The 18401-nt window shown below is 50.6% G+C and overlaps 1 protein-coding gene across 2 annotated transcripts in view; it reads right to left on the minus strand.

The window, feature by feature from the left end:
• Positions 1 to 5398: 5398 nt before the first annotated feature.
• LOC144113391 (T-cell leukemia homeobox protein 3-like) overlaps positions 5399 to 18401 on the minus strand; it is a 74347-nt gene continuing 61344 nt past the window's right edge. Inside the window, exons 3-4 of one of the 2 annotated variants that reach the window (XM_077646432.1) lie at positions 14522 to 14566; positions 5399 to 5794 (exon numbers count right to left, since the gene is read on the minus strand). In XM_077646432.1, the coding sequence (XP_077502558.1) occupies positions 5524 to 5794; positions 14522 to 14566 (316 nt within the window). In that variant the 3' untranslated portion in view covers positions 5399 to 5523. The remainder of the gene's footprint in view (positions 5795 to 14521; positions 14567 to 18401) is intronic. The other variant, XM_077646433.1, reaches the window with a different exon arrangement.

An 18401-nucleotide genomic window follows, 5' to 3' on the forward strand; every position in this document is an offset into this window, starting at 1 on the left:
GTTTGTTGCAGCCTTGATGTGTAATGGCTTCCTAGGCCTTTGTCAAGCTGTTTGCAAACCTTTTAGCCCAGGAGATCATCCATTAGCTGGAAAATAAATCTGATTTGATCTTGTTTGATTTGAAGCCCTGCCTGAGGCTTCACTCGGCCGTAACGCTTAGCTTGAGAGCCAGCACCGGTGGTTTTCTCTTTACGTTTCTTACGCCTAAAAATGGCAATAAACGACTTCCGACTATATACTTGTGAAGTTATCTTATTAAAACCTGTTTGGCCACTGTTCCATTCGAAATGGCGTCAGTAGTTAAATGTTAGTTGCGCGCAAGACTTGTGCACCTTTTCGCGTTATTTTGAATGGCATGGGTGTAAAGCTGACCCTCTCCTGTTACACCGAACTAGCGCATCGCCAGTCGGGTTGGCAGTGCCGTCTCCCAGGCCCGTTTGAGCATCTAACAGGTAGCTTCCCGGTTGGGAGCACGCTGAATTTAAACTATGGTAATTCATAGGTTTAGCTTAGTCGGTCTTTAAATATTTTTTTTTTGGTGGGGGGGGGGGGGGGGGGGTTGACTATATGCTCCAGTAGCTTCAAACTGCTAATCTATGAGCGCACATGTGGTCATATCTCCTAACGATTCCTTTTCAGACACATTATTTTGAGAGCGAAATAACTAAAGTAAGATTGGGGTGGAGCGCATTTGGCAGGTTCACTGAGATCATGAATAGCAGTTTACCAATATCCCCCAAGAGAAAAGTATATAACAGCTGTATCTTGTCGGTACTCACATATGGGGAAGAAACCTGGAGGCTAACGAAAAGGCTTCAACTTAAGGACAGCATAGCGAGCCATGGAGAGAAAAATGGTAGGTGTAAAGAGACCGGAAGCGGGCAGAGTGGCTGAGGGAAGAAACGCGTGTTAATGACATCCTAGTCGAAACCAAGAGGAAGAAATGGGCTTGGGCAGGGCATGTAATGCGAAGGCAAGATAACCGTTGGTCCTTAAGGGTAACGCAGTGGACTCCAAGGGAAGGCAACCATAGCAGGGGGCGGCAGAAGGTTAGGTGGGCGGATGAGATTAAGAAGTTTGCGAGGATAGGGTGGCCGCTGCTGGCACAGGATAGGGTTAATTGGAGAGGTATGGGAGAGACGTTGGTCCTTCAGTGGGCGTAGTCACGTTGATGATGATGATGGTTTTGCTCCTCCACCATCCTCCGCACCCGCTGTGACGGCAGTGCGGAAAGCTAGCAAGCAGTGAACGTCGCCGGCTAACTCTACTGCTAAGGTGACAGAGCTAAAGAATAAATCTTGGAAATAATCGTTACAAATCCTGCCCCTTTCCACTGACTGATATTCATAGTCCTAATAAATTCTGGTCAATCTTCACTTTGCATTGGGGTCTGGTGAAGCCAGAGTCATAATTTATCTTGCCAATTTTTTTTTCTACCGGTCTCACATTTAATCCAGTAGCAGGAAGCACAACGAACTAGGATGGCACTCATAAATGAATCCTCTGAAAGAAAGTGCCTTTCAGATGTTTCGCTGTTCATTATATAAATGTCCACAGGTTGGAAGCAAGCGTAAGCCCATTTGGGAAATATTCTATTCACATGTAATTCGTTTCTTAAGTTCACTATCCAGCATGTACTCCATTTAGCTCTTTTACTATTCCATTTGTATTCTATTCTCGAGCAAAGCTAATCATCTCGAACTTGATTTGAGCTTTAACAAATTGCTGCTCCTAGCCTTAATACTTCGAAAGACAAGGATCTAAGTAGCGTTCTTTACACGAGATGGTGAGCCATTCACCAGCGCTCGTGTGGAAGCTCCTGGCACCGTGCGTTGCAGAAAGCTTGTTATTTTATGTAGTTGAGACACTGGGTTGTCGCGAGCTTCTGCTGCAACCTCTATTCGGGGACCACACTAAGTTAGTATGAACTTAGATATAGAAATTGTTTTCGCCTTATTTCGGCGCTAGAAATCTTTATAACTAGGGACAATGGCATTTGATATTGTTCGCAAAAAAAAGTGATAAAGAAGAGACAAACCAAATGGCAGCAGTAATTATATTCCTTGGCGAAAACAACGAAGTATTCACGTATTCACACTCTTAAGCTGCTTAATTGTAGCTTTTAGTCTCGGGTCCATCCCCACCACGGGTACGTGAAGGATGAAATTAACTGATATCAATTTTTATTTCAAAATATTTTAATTCAGTTACAGAAGTTCCTTGACCTTGGCGCATGGTAGCCTAAGATGATTATGTGCCAGTATACCTAACGCAACACACAGTTACAGAAGTTTATTTTTCAGTTCTCCTTACACGCGATATCGCAGTTGTATTACCGGAGGCAATTCGTGGGATCCTTTTTATTTTTTTTTGGCTGAAGCGGCATTGTAATGTGTTAATTTCGAGTTTTATGCCTGGTCATGAATGGATAATGTGCACAGTTCCCTGTACTGTGTTCACTGTACTGTGACAAACGTGGTAACAGTGACATATACGAAACATCAACAAAATAGACCCGGTCATACCAGAACAGGATATAAAGGGGCGCTACTAATCACGCTGGATTCGTGGCCGTTCTGTGTTGTATTATCGTCTTCAAGGTAAAGCCGCTGACAGTTTCTTCAATATTTGGCAAAGCAGTTGGATAAACGATGACCCACACAGCCACCGTTACATGAGCTCATGGCATGTACTGTCTCATGTCTTTACACCACCGCCGTTGTAAGGAGGCACTTCCCACTGCAGCCATTTCAGGTAGACAAGTTCTTGGCTGTAGGTCCGTCAACGCGTCTTCCCGGTTAAACGACAAATGCGCTATGTGCTGCACATGTAGCGTTTTTGAAGTTCGTTGCTTGCTCCTCTAGTAGCGGAGTACGTTTAATTCCACACACACACACACACACACGCACACACACACACACACGCGCGCGCGTGCGAAGTCTAGTTTTGGACTTCTGATACAGCGTTTATGCAACGCGTTGTTTGCGCGGAAGTAGGTAATCGATGATGGCCCAGCAGAATAGATGGGGCGCAATTCGCCACTCCTCATCCACGAAGGAGCCATGCCAGTCAACACGCCGGTGCTCTTTCCTCTTCATTTTCCTGTAGCCGTGCCCCTACTGGTATGCTGCTGAGTGATGAGACTCAAGAGGCAAATGTTCTTTTTAATGTGTACGGAATGAGTTTATTATGATGCAAATATTACAAATATAATACATGACAACATTCTAAACCTTCTGAGAGCCGTGCATAATAGCTTCCTTTAGGTGTGAATATTTTAGTTACAGCAAATAAATGCCCTGGGAAGAATGCTTTGCTTGAAATCTAATTAGTGCTTTGTACACGCTATTATTTTGTCACACAGAACTTATTTATTCGTTATCAGCATTCTTCTTTGATTCGAGACTTGTCCTGCACTGGTGAAGCCGTGATGTAACTTCATTAAAGAGCTTTGAGGTATTTTTATAGCTTATTCTCTGATAATGTTTCTAATCTGTAGGTACTCCGTGCAAGAGAAGAAAAATTAAACATAACCGGCTCACTCATTTACTGGCGTGTTCGTCCCACTTTTACTGCTAAAGCACGGCCCCTTGAGGCCCTTAATGTACATAACAAGCTACGACCGCTTGCAGCGAATCTGTCAACAGTGCATTCTACAAGACTCATTGGCTTCGTACCGACGGCTTTTCCCCGCCTACAAAATCGCCTGGGAGAGCGGCACTCAAGGCAGACCCAAGCGAGCAAAATCGTGTACCAACAAGGAATGACGCACATGCCCCCGCATCGCCGGAGCCATTGGGCGAACGCTTGCTGCGCCGCCTGAAGTTTCCTTCGACGCGGCCAGCGTTCGCCGTCCAAGTCAGTATGGGTTTCTCTTTAGACAGCAGCGGGAGCTGATAACAAAAACACGGCTTTTAGGGGGACGTACTCCGGGGTCTATATCGCCTTGCGCCGCTCCAGCGTCATCTATGGCATTTCTTTGGCTCCGACGCGCACGGCAGCGGTTGGCGGCCTGCGGCTGGCTGCCGGTCAAAAAAAAAATATGGGGGGGGGGAACAAACAAGGCTCAGCAGAAAACGATGGTAAGGGGAGGTCGGTGTGTTCCTTTGAAGGGGAGAAAAGCCACGGGGGTCACGTCCGCAGTCCACGAAGGGGAGCCGCGCGGAGATACAGGAACAATGATAATGCAGATAAAAGAAACAAGAAAACGCTTTACACGAGTTGAGTGCGTGGCGACACGGTCGTCGTCACCACGGAGAGTCCCATGACGCGGAAGACACTGGTTTCAGTTGCAAGGGGTTCGCGACGTCGGATGCTGTACGATGACTTCGGGCCCGGAAAGAGTGTTCGTGGAGGACTAGTACACAGTTCTTGCACACCTCGCGTCGCTGTCATGGCACTTTTCTTCAAAGAGTACAGCGCTCACGCTGTCGCTCTGCACGGCTGCTATGGCGACAGGCACGCCGGATGCTGCTGGGGAGAGGTCGCGCTGTGCGCCGCCGGGGAGGAAGCACCGCGAGCTTACGAGAATGCGCGCGCGCACACAGTGCAGTTCATGGGCGTTGCCGAATTTTACGGCAACTTGCTCTTCGTACCCCGCGCAATTTTGCTAAGTTGTCGTGCGTATTAAGCGGGCACGACATTTTGGCTCCTCGATATCGACGCCTTGCGAGTCTCGCCGCATAGATACACCGTGATCGCTTTTGACGGAAATGCCGCGGTCGACAACCGGGTTTTTGAAGACCGGAACTTTTCAGAGTCGCGAGTATTCGAAATCAACATATTTAGCTATAGTCACGGCATTGTTTAATAAGGAGTTAGCTGTTGGGTTCTTTAAACTATATGCTTCGAAATATTGATGCATTAGTATGTCCATGTTCTAAATGGAAAGCACATCGACCACACTGAATAATGAAATCGCATCTAGGGGCATCAACTTCAAGCAAACTAATTAAAAACGCCTCGCGGGTTTTGACTAAACCGAATAATTTTAAAACGTACGTTCTCACCGGTTTTGCATGGTACTCTTTACATGCCGTGAGCTCACAGGTCGGAGAAAGCGAGAGGTATATCGCACATGTCCAGTCCCTCCCGCGCAGATAGTCGGCAAGCAGTGAAGTCGTTAGGGAATTTATTTTGTGCAGACCAGGAGACCTGCTCTCCGCTATTTCGAAGGCGCGATGCGCATGCTCACGGGCACCGGCCTGCTCGAGTGAAGCGGCGGCGATGCAAGCACAGCAGGCGCACTGAAGCGCAGCCACCTGCGGGGAACCGGTGTGGCTCCAGCTCGCGGGCCAGCGGCCGGCACAGCAGCGACCTCCCCCCGCCTACGCACACGCAAAGTCACAGTCACGTCGAAGCCTCGGGGCAGTTCACTTCAGAGTCCACTGCAAATGCGTACGCCGAGCCACCGGCGGCGGAGCTTGTTGCGGGCCCCACGCTCGTCTCCGAGGCGCGCGGTCGTGGTGGCGTCGGCGCGTAATGCCCGTAGTCCGAGATCAGAGCCTGTCCGCCAGCGGCCCATCAGCAGAGCGGCGAGGTGAGCGACGGCGGTGGCGCCAGGTAGGCGGCGGCGGCCGGGCCCCGGTCGCCGGCGGCGCCCGCGTGCAGCGCGTTGGCCGCCTCCGAGGCCCAAGGCTGCAGCGACTGGAGGGCGTGCAGCGACGCGTTGCTCATGCACAGCGAGTCCCGGGCGCCCTCGTAGATGGACTTGCTCACCACCTCGGCCTGCAGCGACATCATGAGCCGGTTGGCCGCGTGCCGCTCCGCCTCGCGCTCCTCGGCCGTCTGGCGCCTGCGAAGAAGAAAGGCCTTGGTCAGCCTCACGGGTTCCAGGGGGCAGCACGAGCACAACAGAATAGCAAGGGGAGACTGAGCAGTGCGACTAGACATGCGCCGTAGCCATTCGCTGTGCTGCATGGATGCCGAAATGGCGGCCACTGGGGCTTGAGTGCATACTCCCTTTATGCTCTAAAAGCGCCGTGCCAGTAGCACTTTCGTTCCCTTTCCATCCTCATCGCATTTCTTTATACCTGTTCAGGGTTTGACACCGGCCGGTTGGTCACTGTATTCCACATGTAATGAGCGACTCAGCGGCTAGACTTAATGTGTGGAGGGGAAGCAATCTTTTGCCTTCGCACAATCTCCGTCTGTGGGCCACCGCGGAAGAATAACTCCAGTGGTCATATGCGGCCTCCGCTCTCCCCTCATAAATTATACTGGCACGTGTGATACGAATGTTTGTAAATACGGCCAGAGTGACGAGGCAAGTTTGAGACGCCTGCTAAAGCAGATGAGTGCTTCTGGCTTTTGGAGCTAAATAGATAAGCACGGAGTGCAGCAATGGAGAAAATTTGCCATTTTTGTTTGTGTGTGTTCCCCTAACCATGGCTCAACTCTCTGAGCGGTATGCGGTGTTCTTTATCACGACATGACACTACCCGTCCTGCCCTTCACTGCTGCTGTTATAAAGCTGCTCTCCTTTAGATGGCCTTCCTAAACTTTTAAAAAGGTAATTTTCTGAGCGAATTAGAGCCGACAAAATAATGGCTTAATCCTGACACCTCTGTTGTCTCATTCTATAATTTCAATTGTCCAAGCACGTAAAAAGGGCCACAGACGTCCTAAATCAATTCGGAGCTCGGCTAAGTCTCTATGTGAAGTGAGATATGTAGCACGGTTGCAGGTGCTTAGTAAACCGCTAAGCCCATACTGTACATCCCCGCTTCTCTGTGCTTATTCAAAAGAAGATTATAGGTATAATGCAGGCAGTTCGCTCGTTTCAAGGAAAACATTTTCCCTAGAATTTTGTCCGATCTCCAGTCGAGCAGCGGACGCTGGTGGGATCAAATCCTGAAGGAGATTTATGAACGTTTCTTCATTAGTATAGTTCAGTGTCCAGCTTTCATCAGTTACCACCTTATAACCATTCACAAATTCATAACAACGAGCTTTCAAGGTGTTTTCTTTCCGGTCTTGAATACGAAGCACTTTTCACGCTAACATTAGGCGACTTTTGCCCACATACGCGGGTGACTCGCGCTTATTGTTAACCACTGGTTCACTTTCTCTTGCAGCCATAGAGTTTCTTACTATTAACTAGTAGAGGGGAAGCTGGCGCCCCGGCTATGGGAGTTTGCATGGAGCTTCCTCGAGACCACCTGTACCACCATGGGCGCTCTAAGCATCATGGGGCGGAGAGCTACCGACTGGAGAACTACAACGTTTAGTCAAAAAAATAACGAAAAAACAAACGTTGTTCGATAATCAAGAATGTCCTATCATTCAATATCCTGTCTATAAATCGCAACAAACGAGCAGAAAAGCACGTAAATGCAAAGTTTGCTCAAAATAAGCGATGGCTTGCTCTCCTATTGGCCAAGCATTGTAGACCACAAAAGCCAATATTTCGTGCTTAACAGGCGCAATTTTAAAAATAGATGTTTTTGAAAAAAATGTTGTCGCTTCACCATTTTAAATGGTTTTTCCACAGCATTTCGGAAAACAAAACCTTTTATTGGCGTCGTGTGCTGTTGCGTTCTCGCTACTATGGCTTTTGCGCACTACGTTCACGCCAAAGTCGTCTGCGCGCGGAGCGCGCCGTGGATACGGAATGGGACATCTCTGTAACGCCACTCCGTGTTCCTGAAAGAAACCTACTGTCCCGCACCAAGTACCCTCATCGCCCCATGATGCTTTGCGCTCCGATGAAGGTACAAGTGCAGCGCCGCCAGCTTTCCCTCTAGTTAATAGTGAGAAACTCTATGCTTGCAGCATTTCTCTATGTTGACGGAACAAACTAGTGCTCGCCCCCTGGAAAGTGGCGGAAAGGTCGCGGGCGGCGTCACCGGCGGGTGATCGCCAGACGTGTTCGAGCCTTCAATCTCTCTTAGCTGTCATTACTGGCGGCGCCCGTCGGTGCCTCTGCATGGGAGGCCAGCCCCGGTCACGTGCCGGTCGTCGCACTCGCGCCGCCCGCCGGTGCATTCCTCGAGCGCTATATTGTAACGCCACTGTCTCGGCGGCGCCTCGGCTACGAACGCAGGGGCCACGTGCGTCTAACGGCCGCCGGTGGTGCAAACGCAGCTCTCGCGCCCGCGCAGCGCGGCGGTTCAGGACGACGGTCGGACCGGTTTTCTTCTTCGGCTCGGTAGCGGCACCGGCTCGCCCGTCAGGCTGGGAGCAGCGCGGGCGCTCCTCCGCGTGTGCATTAGCCCGTCGCGAGCGCCGCAAATAAACAAAAGAGGGGGGCAGAATGCGCATCAGAGTGCTCATTACGAGGCCAGATGGAAGAGAGACCTCCTCGGGGCGTCTCAGATATGTAACGTGTCTTTGTGAGTGCCACGCCGGGGGAAAGGGAAGAGGAATAAAAAGAGATGAAACATGCGCGACCGGCTGGAAGCTGCCTCCTTCGACAAGCGCCGCTCATGAAAATATGAACGAAATGAGCCGCAGGGAGGGAAACGAGAAGAGCGAGCGCGTTTGGACTCAAAAGCAAGCGTCGTTCGTGTCTCGTTATCGCTAAGTGCCGCCATCAGAGTGGAAGGTGGGCGCGCCGAGGAAGTGTGAAGGTCGAGCGAGTTTAGTAAACGCCCGCGGTGCTGTCCGATTCCGTGGAGAGCGTGTGCGCATGCGCGCGCAGCAACTCTCGCACTGCTGGCGCACCTGTCTTCCAGTCACGGCGAACAATGATGGGAACAGAACACTGCCCGTGAATTTTTTCGTCTTTTTTTGCACTTCAGGAAATAGTCAGTTCACACACAACTCGACACAGGCGTCAGCGTTTTGCTTTTTCCTTGAGTCTTTGACAATCCTTTGTTTACGTGCGACTACCAATACACTGCCTCCAGCCGCATGCTTACCATCACCTGCCTCTGTAAAGCATGCGCCACAGGTAGCTTTAAAATTTAAGCCAACGAATAATCACACGAAGAACTGAAGAAATGAAAGCACAGCATCTTAAGGAGATCATATTATAAGAGACCAGTAGTTACGACAACCCCCTAGCTTCGATTCTGTCTAGAAGTCCTTGTCTCTCGGGTAGTAAAGAATGAGTTTTAGCGTTAGTTTTCGTGAAACTCGCCCATATTGTCCTCGTGCCACAAGAAAGCATGAATGTGACCCTTACGGTGTGCGAGTGTTGAGAAACTCTAATCTTTTATATGACGGAATGCAGTGTCCTAGTTTTCGTACGTAGGCACTTGGAACACTGACAACAAATATAAAAGCGAGTCAACGCGGTTTAAGAGCTGAGATTGCACTCTCTGGTCTTATGCATTTGAAAACGTCCTCCACCCCCAATCCCCAACAAGCCTTTCTTTTCGTGCGTGTGCGGCGAGAATGTGGCGACGCGACGGTGCTTGCGTCACCTTTAAAACGACTTGCTGCCCCACATTGACCAGCCATCTTGTTACTTAACAGCGACGCATTTACAGCGTTTGGGAGGCAGGCCCAAGCACGCCTGCGAGCAGCGAGTTCCCGGACGCTCCATGGTGCTTGGCTACTTGTGTGTCATAAGGCCGGGCCAGCGGCGACAGACAACGCTGGCTTAGCTCCCCTGGCACCGAGAAGAGAAAGGCCTTAGCTTTGGCAATCCAGAGCCTTGACAGACATACTGCACTTTCAAAAGCCAACGGTGTATATACTAAACAACGCCGAGGGAGATGAAGTGAAAAAATACAAGAGCGCGGTGTCGCCCACATAAAGTGCCCATTCCCCGGGTCAGGCGGCGCGCGCGCGCGTGCAGCACACACCCGACGATAACGCCCACGGAGAGAGAGAAGGAACGAGCGCGCTGGAGTGTCGGCCCCGAAAAGCAGCAAAAGAAACGCGGCCGCACAACAGAGACTCCGAACGAGATGGTGGCCGGAGCGTTCGCATATAGAAATGAGTCGGCGTCGTCCAGAGTCAAGCGGTCGACTCTTAAATCGCGAGATTCCATCAAGTCGGCCACTCGCTCCCAGGGGGCGCTACGGCTGCGGCGGCGTGGGCCCCGCCGCGGCGCGGAGTCGAAATCCGGGTACTTTTTCCTCGGTTCTTTACGAGGGTGTCAGCGCGCAGCACCGGCGGCGGGGAGTTGGCGCCGCGGTCCGCGGCCGTCGATAAGGCACCACGCGCGCCCGTTTATCGGCGGCCATCGCGGCGATTCGCTTTCAGCGCAGCCTTCTTCTGGCCGCCGATGGACGCGTGGGGCTCCCGGTGTAAGAGCGTTCCGAGAACGCTTCATTGAAGCCGAGCGGAAACGCTGCCGCGTCCGGCGCTGATCACGGCGAGCGATGTCGGCGCGGGGACGTCCTCTCTCCATCGTCACCAGAGTGCGCCGCTGTCGGAAGTGGTGCCCGACGAAACGCGGCCCGCGAGCATCGCGCGGAGTATCCCGATTCCCCCCTCCCGGTGTGCAAGCCGCTTTTTCGGACCCAAGGAAGTGTGGCAAAACGATACCTTCCATATAGCATACGCGCGCGTGGAAGGCCCATACTGCCAAGTTTTGCCGCCTCTTTTTCTCTTTAATCCCTACCCCACTTTTTGCTTCCAGTCTTTACTGAGCACCCTGGTTTCATTGTCTGTCGTTTCGTTAGCGTATATATCGTCGCTAAATGGACGACAAAGGTATTATTATTCTTGTTATTAACTTGTGCAAAGCACTTTCCCATAGGCGTCGTTTAACGCCGTGAAACCGATGGGCAAAGTGGAACCCAATATACTGCGTGCCATGACTGCGTATTTTCCTTCCCTCTTTCCTTGAAGTGTACGTTATCTCATCGATAATGGACTGAGAAAGAGAAATTTTATCGCTACTCGCACTTTAGGAGAGAAAGAACAATGCGGTAGGCACCAAGTGTTTTAGATGGACTGCTTTGCACAGCGTGCATGAATGCCGGCGAAAAGTTTTCGCTGTTGCTTGTCTCTGACACGCTCACGAATTTTATTGCGGTTGAATAATGCGCGTTTATTGTCGCGAGTAGCTCAGCCATTTTTTTTTTTTGCGCCTAAGGTACATGGTTTATGGGGGATTTAACATCCCAAAGCGACTCAGGCCATGAGGGACGCCGTAGTGAAGGGCTCCGGAAATTTCGACCACCTGGGGTTCTTGAACGTGCACTGACATCGCACAGCACACGGGCCTCTAGAATTTCGCCTCCATCGAAATTCGACCGCCGCGGCCGGGATCGAACCCGCGTCTTTCGGGCCGGCAGCCGAGCGCCATAACCACTCAGCCACCGCGGCGGCTGCGCCTAAGGTACACTATAATTACTGAAAGAACCAGACAACGTATTGATTAGAAGGAGACTTGAAACGAGTCCTTTAGCAAGCGTGGGTGTTTACTGTATATAGCTGCTCAACCTCAGTGCCTTATGGCGACGACTAACTAGGCATACCATCTAAACTATACGGCTGTTACGAGGACCTAGCAGTTTGCAGTGCTCGATTTCCATGCGACTTCATCGAAATCAGTAGAGGTCGTAGCTATTGTGTGTCTAACATTGCCACTTGGAATATGAACTTCCGCAAGTACGAAATATATCCGAAAATCGCGACCCATCGCATCCGACCCGCAACAAGGCCAGCAATGCGTCAGCCCTCAGCAAGAGCGTATATGCGAACAAACTTGGCTGGAAGAGTAAGACAGCATTATTACAGCTGCAATTCAGCCTGGTTAGTTACACCTCATGTGATTTGCTACATCGTCTCCGTGCTGCCCACTGTCGCCATTAGTTTGCCAGTCGTTGTGGCGGACGGCAATGAAATATGAATCCGAAGGGAAAAAATCTCAGTACTGCGCCATCTACGATGCTTACCACAGTGGGGCGCATGGCTGCCTAGCGGGCACATGCTGCATAAAGGCGCTTGAAGTTTTAATTTAGGGACATTTAGAATTTTTTTGTCTTTCCTTTTTGCTGACCCGCCGCGGTGGCTCAGTGGTTAGGGCGCTCGACTACTGATCCGGAGTTCCCGGGTTCGAACCCGACCGCGGCGGCTGCGTTTTTATGGAGGAAAAACGCTAAGGCGCCCGTGTGCTGTGCGATGTCAGTGCACGTTAAAGATCCCCAGGTGGTCGAAATTATTCCGGAGTCCTCCACTACGGCACCTCCTTCTTCCCTTCTTCTTTCACTCCCTCCTTTCCCTTACGGCGCGGTTCAGGTGTCCAACGATATATGAGACAGATACTGCGCCATTTTCTTTCCCCCAAAAAACAATTACCAATTATCTTTTTGCTGCAGCACACGAAAACTTAACAGTGCCCATACAGCAAGTTGATTTCGGCGGGGTGCATATTAATATACCAGGAATGGCTAATGGTAGTTTTTTTTTTTCTTTACTGTGGCGCTTCACACTGGTATCGGAAACACGGCTTGTTTTCGGTACAGAATTCTTTTTTTTTTTTTGCGGTCGAGCGCAGTTTTTAAAGCGAAAACAATGAAACGCCCCAAATGCCACTGGCCAATTGTTAAAAGCGCAGCCACTGCACTCGGTTACCTGGCACGACGCGACTGTTCGATCTCGGACGCAGTATGCGGTCGCGGAAGAGCGGAGGCCGACACAGGGCGGACGTCGGGGCGCCAGGGCGCCGGAGGCCGTGGCGCTGGCCGGACCGTGCGAATCGCGGCCGTCCAAGGTGGGGGCCTCGGGTCCGGGCCGGGGAGGGAACAAGGGGCGCTTTGACGAGAGCGCGAAGCGGCGGCGAGATGGCGGCGCGCACCGGTGCGTGGCGTCCTTCTTCTCCTTTCGAGGCAGATGAGCCGAGCAGAGGGCGCGAGACAGCCCCAAGGCCGCCGGTTGGCTGCCGGCGGAAGGGGGGCGCCATCGCCACGGCGATCTGGAGCCGCTGTGGCGCCATGTTTCGCCCCGAGCGGCAAGCGCGGCCATGAATTTATGCAACAGTCGCCCAGCTTGCATACAAGCTCGATTGCGGCCAGCGGCGAGGGGGATCTGGGAGGAGGAGGGCCCCGAAGAGAGGAGGACTGCTCGAAGACAGAGCCGTAATTTGGCTCCTAGGTTTTACACGCCATATACTCTTTGATTGCGTATCCTGACGAGGGGCTGTTTACGAGAAGGCGCGGGATGGCAGGGGGGAAAGAGATAATGATCGCATGTCAGTCCTCAGTCGGGGAAACTCGTGTGATTGTCTGCCGCCGCCGCTGCCCTGAGCGACCCGCAGACAAAAAAACAAGGGGCCCGGTCGCGTTGTCGAAATAATTTCGGGTAAACGACAGCTGTAATGGTCACTTAACGTGGCAGTCTTTTAGAGCGGCCGCCGAGACGGCGAGCTCGACTACGCGGCGCCATGTGTTCCTCGGAACTGGTGGCCGACTGACTGATTGATTGACTGCGTTTTTTAAAAGGGCGGCCAAAAGCCGCGGACGTGACGTGTCGCCCGCGAAGGTGCAGCGGCACCTCCGGCCGACCCGTCAGGCACGCCGCTTCGATCGCGCGCCAACGCCCCGCCGCCAGTGAACGTGGCTGCAGGCGCCACACGGCGGAACCGCCGCCGCCGGGACACGGTGCGTTTGCTTATACACAGGGCCCAGCGAAGGCCTAGCACCGTGTCCCAAGTGCCACGATGTGCGAGTCGCAACGAGCCGCGTTGCTGAATCCGGCCACTTACGACCAGAAAGCGCACGAGGAGTGCAAGAGTTGCTCCCCTAACACGAATTCGATACGATTTTTACTGCACAGCTTCAATCACGGCAGTAAGTTGCACCGCTATGCAACAGACACAAAAATTTCGCACGAATGGCAGTGCTCTTTCTCAGCTAAATTGTTCGATCATATGGAGAAAATAAACCAAAAATTCCACGAATGCAATTGATTGATTGATTGATTCACTGATTTATTTATTTATTTATTTATTAACTGACTGATTGACTGATTGACTGACTGATTGATTGATTGATTGATTGATTGATTGATTGATTGATTGATTGATTGATTGATTGATCGATCGACTTTCTAATCCCTGAGTTCTCTCCAAAAGCTAGTTTTTGCAAAAAAAAGAAAAGATGCCACTACGGACTGTGCGTGATCACTTAGAACGCCGCCTTTCCATCAAGTATGCAAACGCTGCTTTGCTGCGCGACGAGTTATTTGCTCGTACGGTTACATAGACCGAACTGGACCGTAATGTTTCCGATTCATTTCGAAGTGCTCTGCGAAACGGCAATACAAGAAATGCTTGGCCCATTTATTTTCTGTTCGCTCACTATAGCTGGCCTTATGCTACAGGCTATATACTCTTACTTCCGTGCGTGGAAAACAGCTTGATTTAGATCATCTCTCGCTTGAAAAGAAGAACAAGGCCTTTCAACAAAACTGTATTTTCGCAAGGTCGCCCGCCACCTTTGCTAAAAGACAGGATAGGATCGTACATCTCTGGCTGCTGCTATATATGGTAAAGCTGCATACAAATGCGCAGACAGCTGCTGTCACGCACGAAAGAAAATTTATATCTGCTTTGAGCGATTAGGGCAACAGTTGCTCTAAGAGAGTCCCGCTACGCCGGGTTGGATAACTGTTCACTTACATATCATCAGGGAATGCCGCGTAGGATGAAAGAGGGCTGATCTTTCTGAAATAAAAGGCACACGTCTCAGAACGCTTGCTGTGTCCCAGTAATTGCGAGTTCAACGTTCGCTCACATTGCAAGCGCGACAAAAAATGTTACAGTCCGAAAGGGATATCTTTAGTGTTTTTGAGGCTCGTACAAAGATAAAAGGGTTATTGAGCTTACAAAACATAACGATACATCGCTTAAACATAAATAATAAATTATAAGCTCTGAGAAGACGCGCTATCAAATCACACGAGACATGTGCCTATATATATATATATATATATATATATATATATATATATATATATATATATATATATATATATATATATATATATATATATATATATATATATATATATATATATATATATATATATATATATATATATATATATATATATATATATATATATATTAATGCGTATATGAAAGTGACACACGCAGAGTACTTTCTAGAATTCGAATTAGGTTGTTCGAGAGATCATTGTGCCTTACTATAAGGCGGTGCACTTCCGTTGAGCAGAGCATAAGAACAGCCAATCTGAGACATCGAAATCCTCACCATAAATCAGCAAAAAACTAATGGCGGCAGCGCCTCGAAGAAACAAGGTATTGTATATTTTTAAAGAACGTCGATAATAATACTTGGCAATGAGTAAAGGAAAGGCGCATTAACTGTCTCACTACACGGTAGACACCTCAACCACGCCGTGAGGGAAGAGATGAAGAAGGGAGTGAAAGAATAAAGAGAGGAAGAGGCACCGTGCCATCGTTTTTAAGGCAACAACAAGAGGCGCCTTACGTAGTGGAGGGCTCCGGAATAATTTCTACCGCCTGACGTTCTTTAGCCTGCAATGACATCGCACAGCCCACGGGCGTCTTTTGTATTTCGCCTCCATCGGAAAGCGGCCGCGATTTGATCACACGTCCCCGGACTCAGCAGCCTAACGTCCTAACCCCTGAGCTACCAGCGCGGGAGCACCTGCAGACTGGATACTTAATGATGAGTAAGGAACACGAACTGGCTTTAATTCGTAGTAATTGTCATAGCTATATATTTCAGACGTCATCATTAGCAGTATTTTCAGGCTGTTCGTTCTGCCTTCTAGTTTTGACGCATTACAGCCACCGGAAGGAAAGCGGTAGTGGTTTATTTAAAAAAAGAAAAGAAAAGAAGGAAAAGAATGTTGCCGGCCGCGACAATTGCTATCTAATATCTTAAGCACCCGAGCTGCAGCCGGCAGAGATGAAAGGGAAAGGGAAAGGATAGCGAGGAGAAGCATAGAGGGGAGCGATAGCAAGAAAGGACAAAGGAAACTTTGTACACTATTTACAAAATACGAAAAGTACGTAATCAAGTGAGTTTTCCATGTCTACAGGCAAGAAGGAGACCAGCTATACTTAAGATCGCGCATTTCTGCCTGCTCCCTGCGAGAAATTTCTTTGAACACCTCAGACTCCTTAGAAAAATGCTAGCAAGTTTGTGGTTGCAGCGCTTTCATGTCTTCTACCCGCAAGCTTAAATATGATGACAAAACCTTAATTTAACTGGGCCAGTAATAATTCAATCGACGGCAATATACAAACGCGCACAGAGACCAAACAAGCGTATGTTGAAGTTTTGGGTAGGAATGCACTTACAGCATTGGTCATTTACCGTGCCTCGCATAAACTCAATGGAGAATGTATAGTGGTACGACAATTTCGCTTGCTTATGCCACATAGGTTAGAAATTTAGAAATCTTGAAAGTTAGAAAAAGTTGAGGACAGGGCGAATTTTTCTTTAACTACGAAGGTTCCGTGAAAGCTGTATAGCCTTTATTTGTAGCCGTATGGCTGCACTTGGGTGGATGCTAATGAGCAATTACTCCTTTATTACAAATCTGCCTCACCTTCATGCAGTCCGCTGAGTATTGTACTAAAGTTGGAAATTGCATTACAAATTATTCAACGTTACAGTATTACGTATGAAGGTATTCAGGTTATATTGACATATCTGATCAATAGCCTTCGCCCCGGGAGTTTTCCTTGTGAACCGCGTACTTGGAAAGATACCGCACAGCAGAAAATGAAAATATCCAAATCTCCGGAGAGGAAAGTAGTCTCTCGCGCGCACTCTTCCGGACTTTTCGACCTTCAGGGCGTCCGTGAGTGCACGGCTATACGACTCAAAAGCCAATCCAGTCACCCGGAGACTTTGTCACTGAAGCTGCACATACGTAGCTCTTATGGACAAGCCGTTCACAGCGTTCCTGCGGGCGAAGAAATCAGTCTAAAGATATTATCCAGTAAGTGACGGCCACCCCCGAATAAAAGCATCGTTTCTTCTCTTGCACATGTACTTAGACAAGTGTGTTAGTATCCCTGGTTTGCAGGTAGTTTTTCATGCGCACAGCGAAGACAGCCGTGAGTTACTCACTTTAAACCTGCTTTCTTCGTATCGTTTCCTTGTCTCGGTCGCCTAAACGCCGACATGACTGCCCTGGCTACACGCTTTTAGAGATCGCGCGGTGGCTTGTTATATATGTTCGGGCGTTGCGGGCAAATTGAGAGCAGCTTAATGGCACCACGCGCGGACCTGGGCGATGGGACGGGAGCGTGCTTTGTCGCAGCTTGGGCGAGCGTGCTGTGGGCTGCGGGCACGTCGCGCAGCTCTTTATGCCCGAACGCGGCGCTCTCCGCGCTTCCCGCTCGCGAAATGAAGAGGGCCCGCTCGCAGGAAAACGCAGATGACAGGTGCGTCGTGGCCGCAGCGCGCTGAAACGGGATCGTGATTAATGGCGGGCTCCCGCGGGAACGCTCGCAGCGTCGCTCATCGGCGCAACCTGCAGCAAAGCCGGCGAGGAACAAACAGAGGCGGCGCTGCCTCGCGCTTCCGCGCAGCGCGGGGCCTTTCTTTCGCCGAGCATCCTCGCTTATTGCGCGGGCTTCGCCAACTCCTGATTACGTTTCAACGCACGCTCGACTCGCGTAATTAATTTGCATTCTGAGAACCTCCGAAAACGATAATTAATGCGCTCCATCGCGAGCGAAAGAGAGGGAGCAAACGCTAGGAAGAAAAGAGCCGAAAGCGCGCGCACACCAGCACGACGAGGAAGAGCACGGAGAGGAGAAGGGGGGAAATGAGGCGGCAGGCGCGACGAAGCTGCGGCCCACCGCAGACACCGGCGCGCGGATGCCTCGGGTCGATGGCGCCAATCGATGGCACGCATGCGCCTCTCGCGCGCCCCGCCAGCCTTAATTAACGCCGTAAGTGTCCGCTTAACTTGCTTCTCTGATCTGGGCCGCGCTGGATGCGTTTACAGCTGGGAGCGTTACGCTGTTCGCAGCCGCACCTGCAGGCTCTAACTCAATGAAGCCGTCTCTGGCCTGTGGCGCGATGCGGGGCTGGTTCCTCGCAGAGGAAGCCTTCCCCTCCCCCCGAGCCGCCGAGCGCAACCCGGCGAGACGACCGGTGCGCTCCTCGGCCTGATTAGATGCTGCGTGTCTGCAGACTCGGCTCGATGACCGACGAGCGCACGGGGGCCGTCGGCGTGTGCGTGCGCCAGGGCGCCGATCCGACGCTGCCCGGTGGGAATGCCACCGCTTGCGTGCTTCGGTCGCCGCGGCCGTCGTCATCAGCAGACGTCATCGGCAATTTTCCCACCGTGCGCGTTCTGGGCGCTAATTTTGACGATTGCGGTTTTCCTCGATGGGAGTGAAGCCGATTGCATCTTTCAAGGCGTCATCTTCTAAACAGCTCGCGCTGCGCCGTCGTATAGCTTCGATATTTTTGGTGTGGCACCCGAGGACGAAAATTAGTTTACCCATCTGGAAGCCGAAATGAAGTAGTGACGCTAATATCCAT

The sequence above is a fragment of the Amblyomma americanum genome, chromosome 1 (assembly GCF_052857255.1).
Source record: "Amblyomma americanum isolate KBUSLIRL-KWMA chromosome 1, ASM5285725v1, whole genome shotgun sequence".
NCBI lineage: Eukaryota > Metazoa > Arthropoda > Arachnida > Ixodida > Ixodidae > Amblyomma > Amblyomma americanum.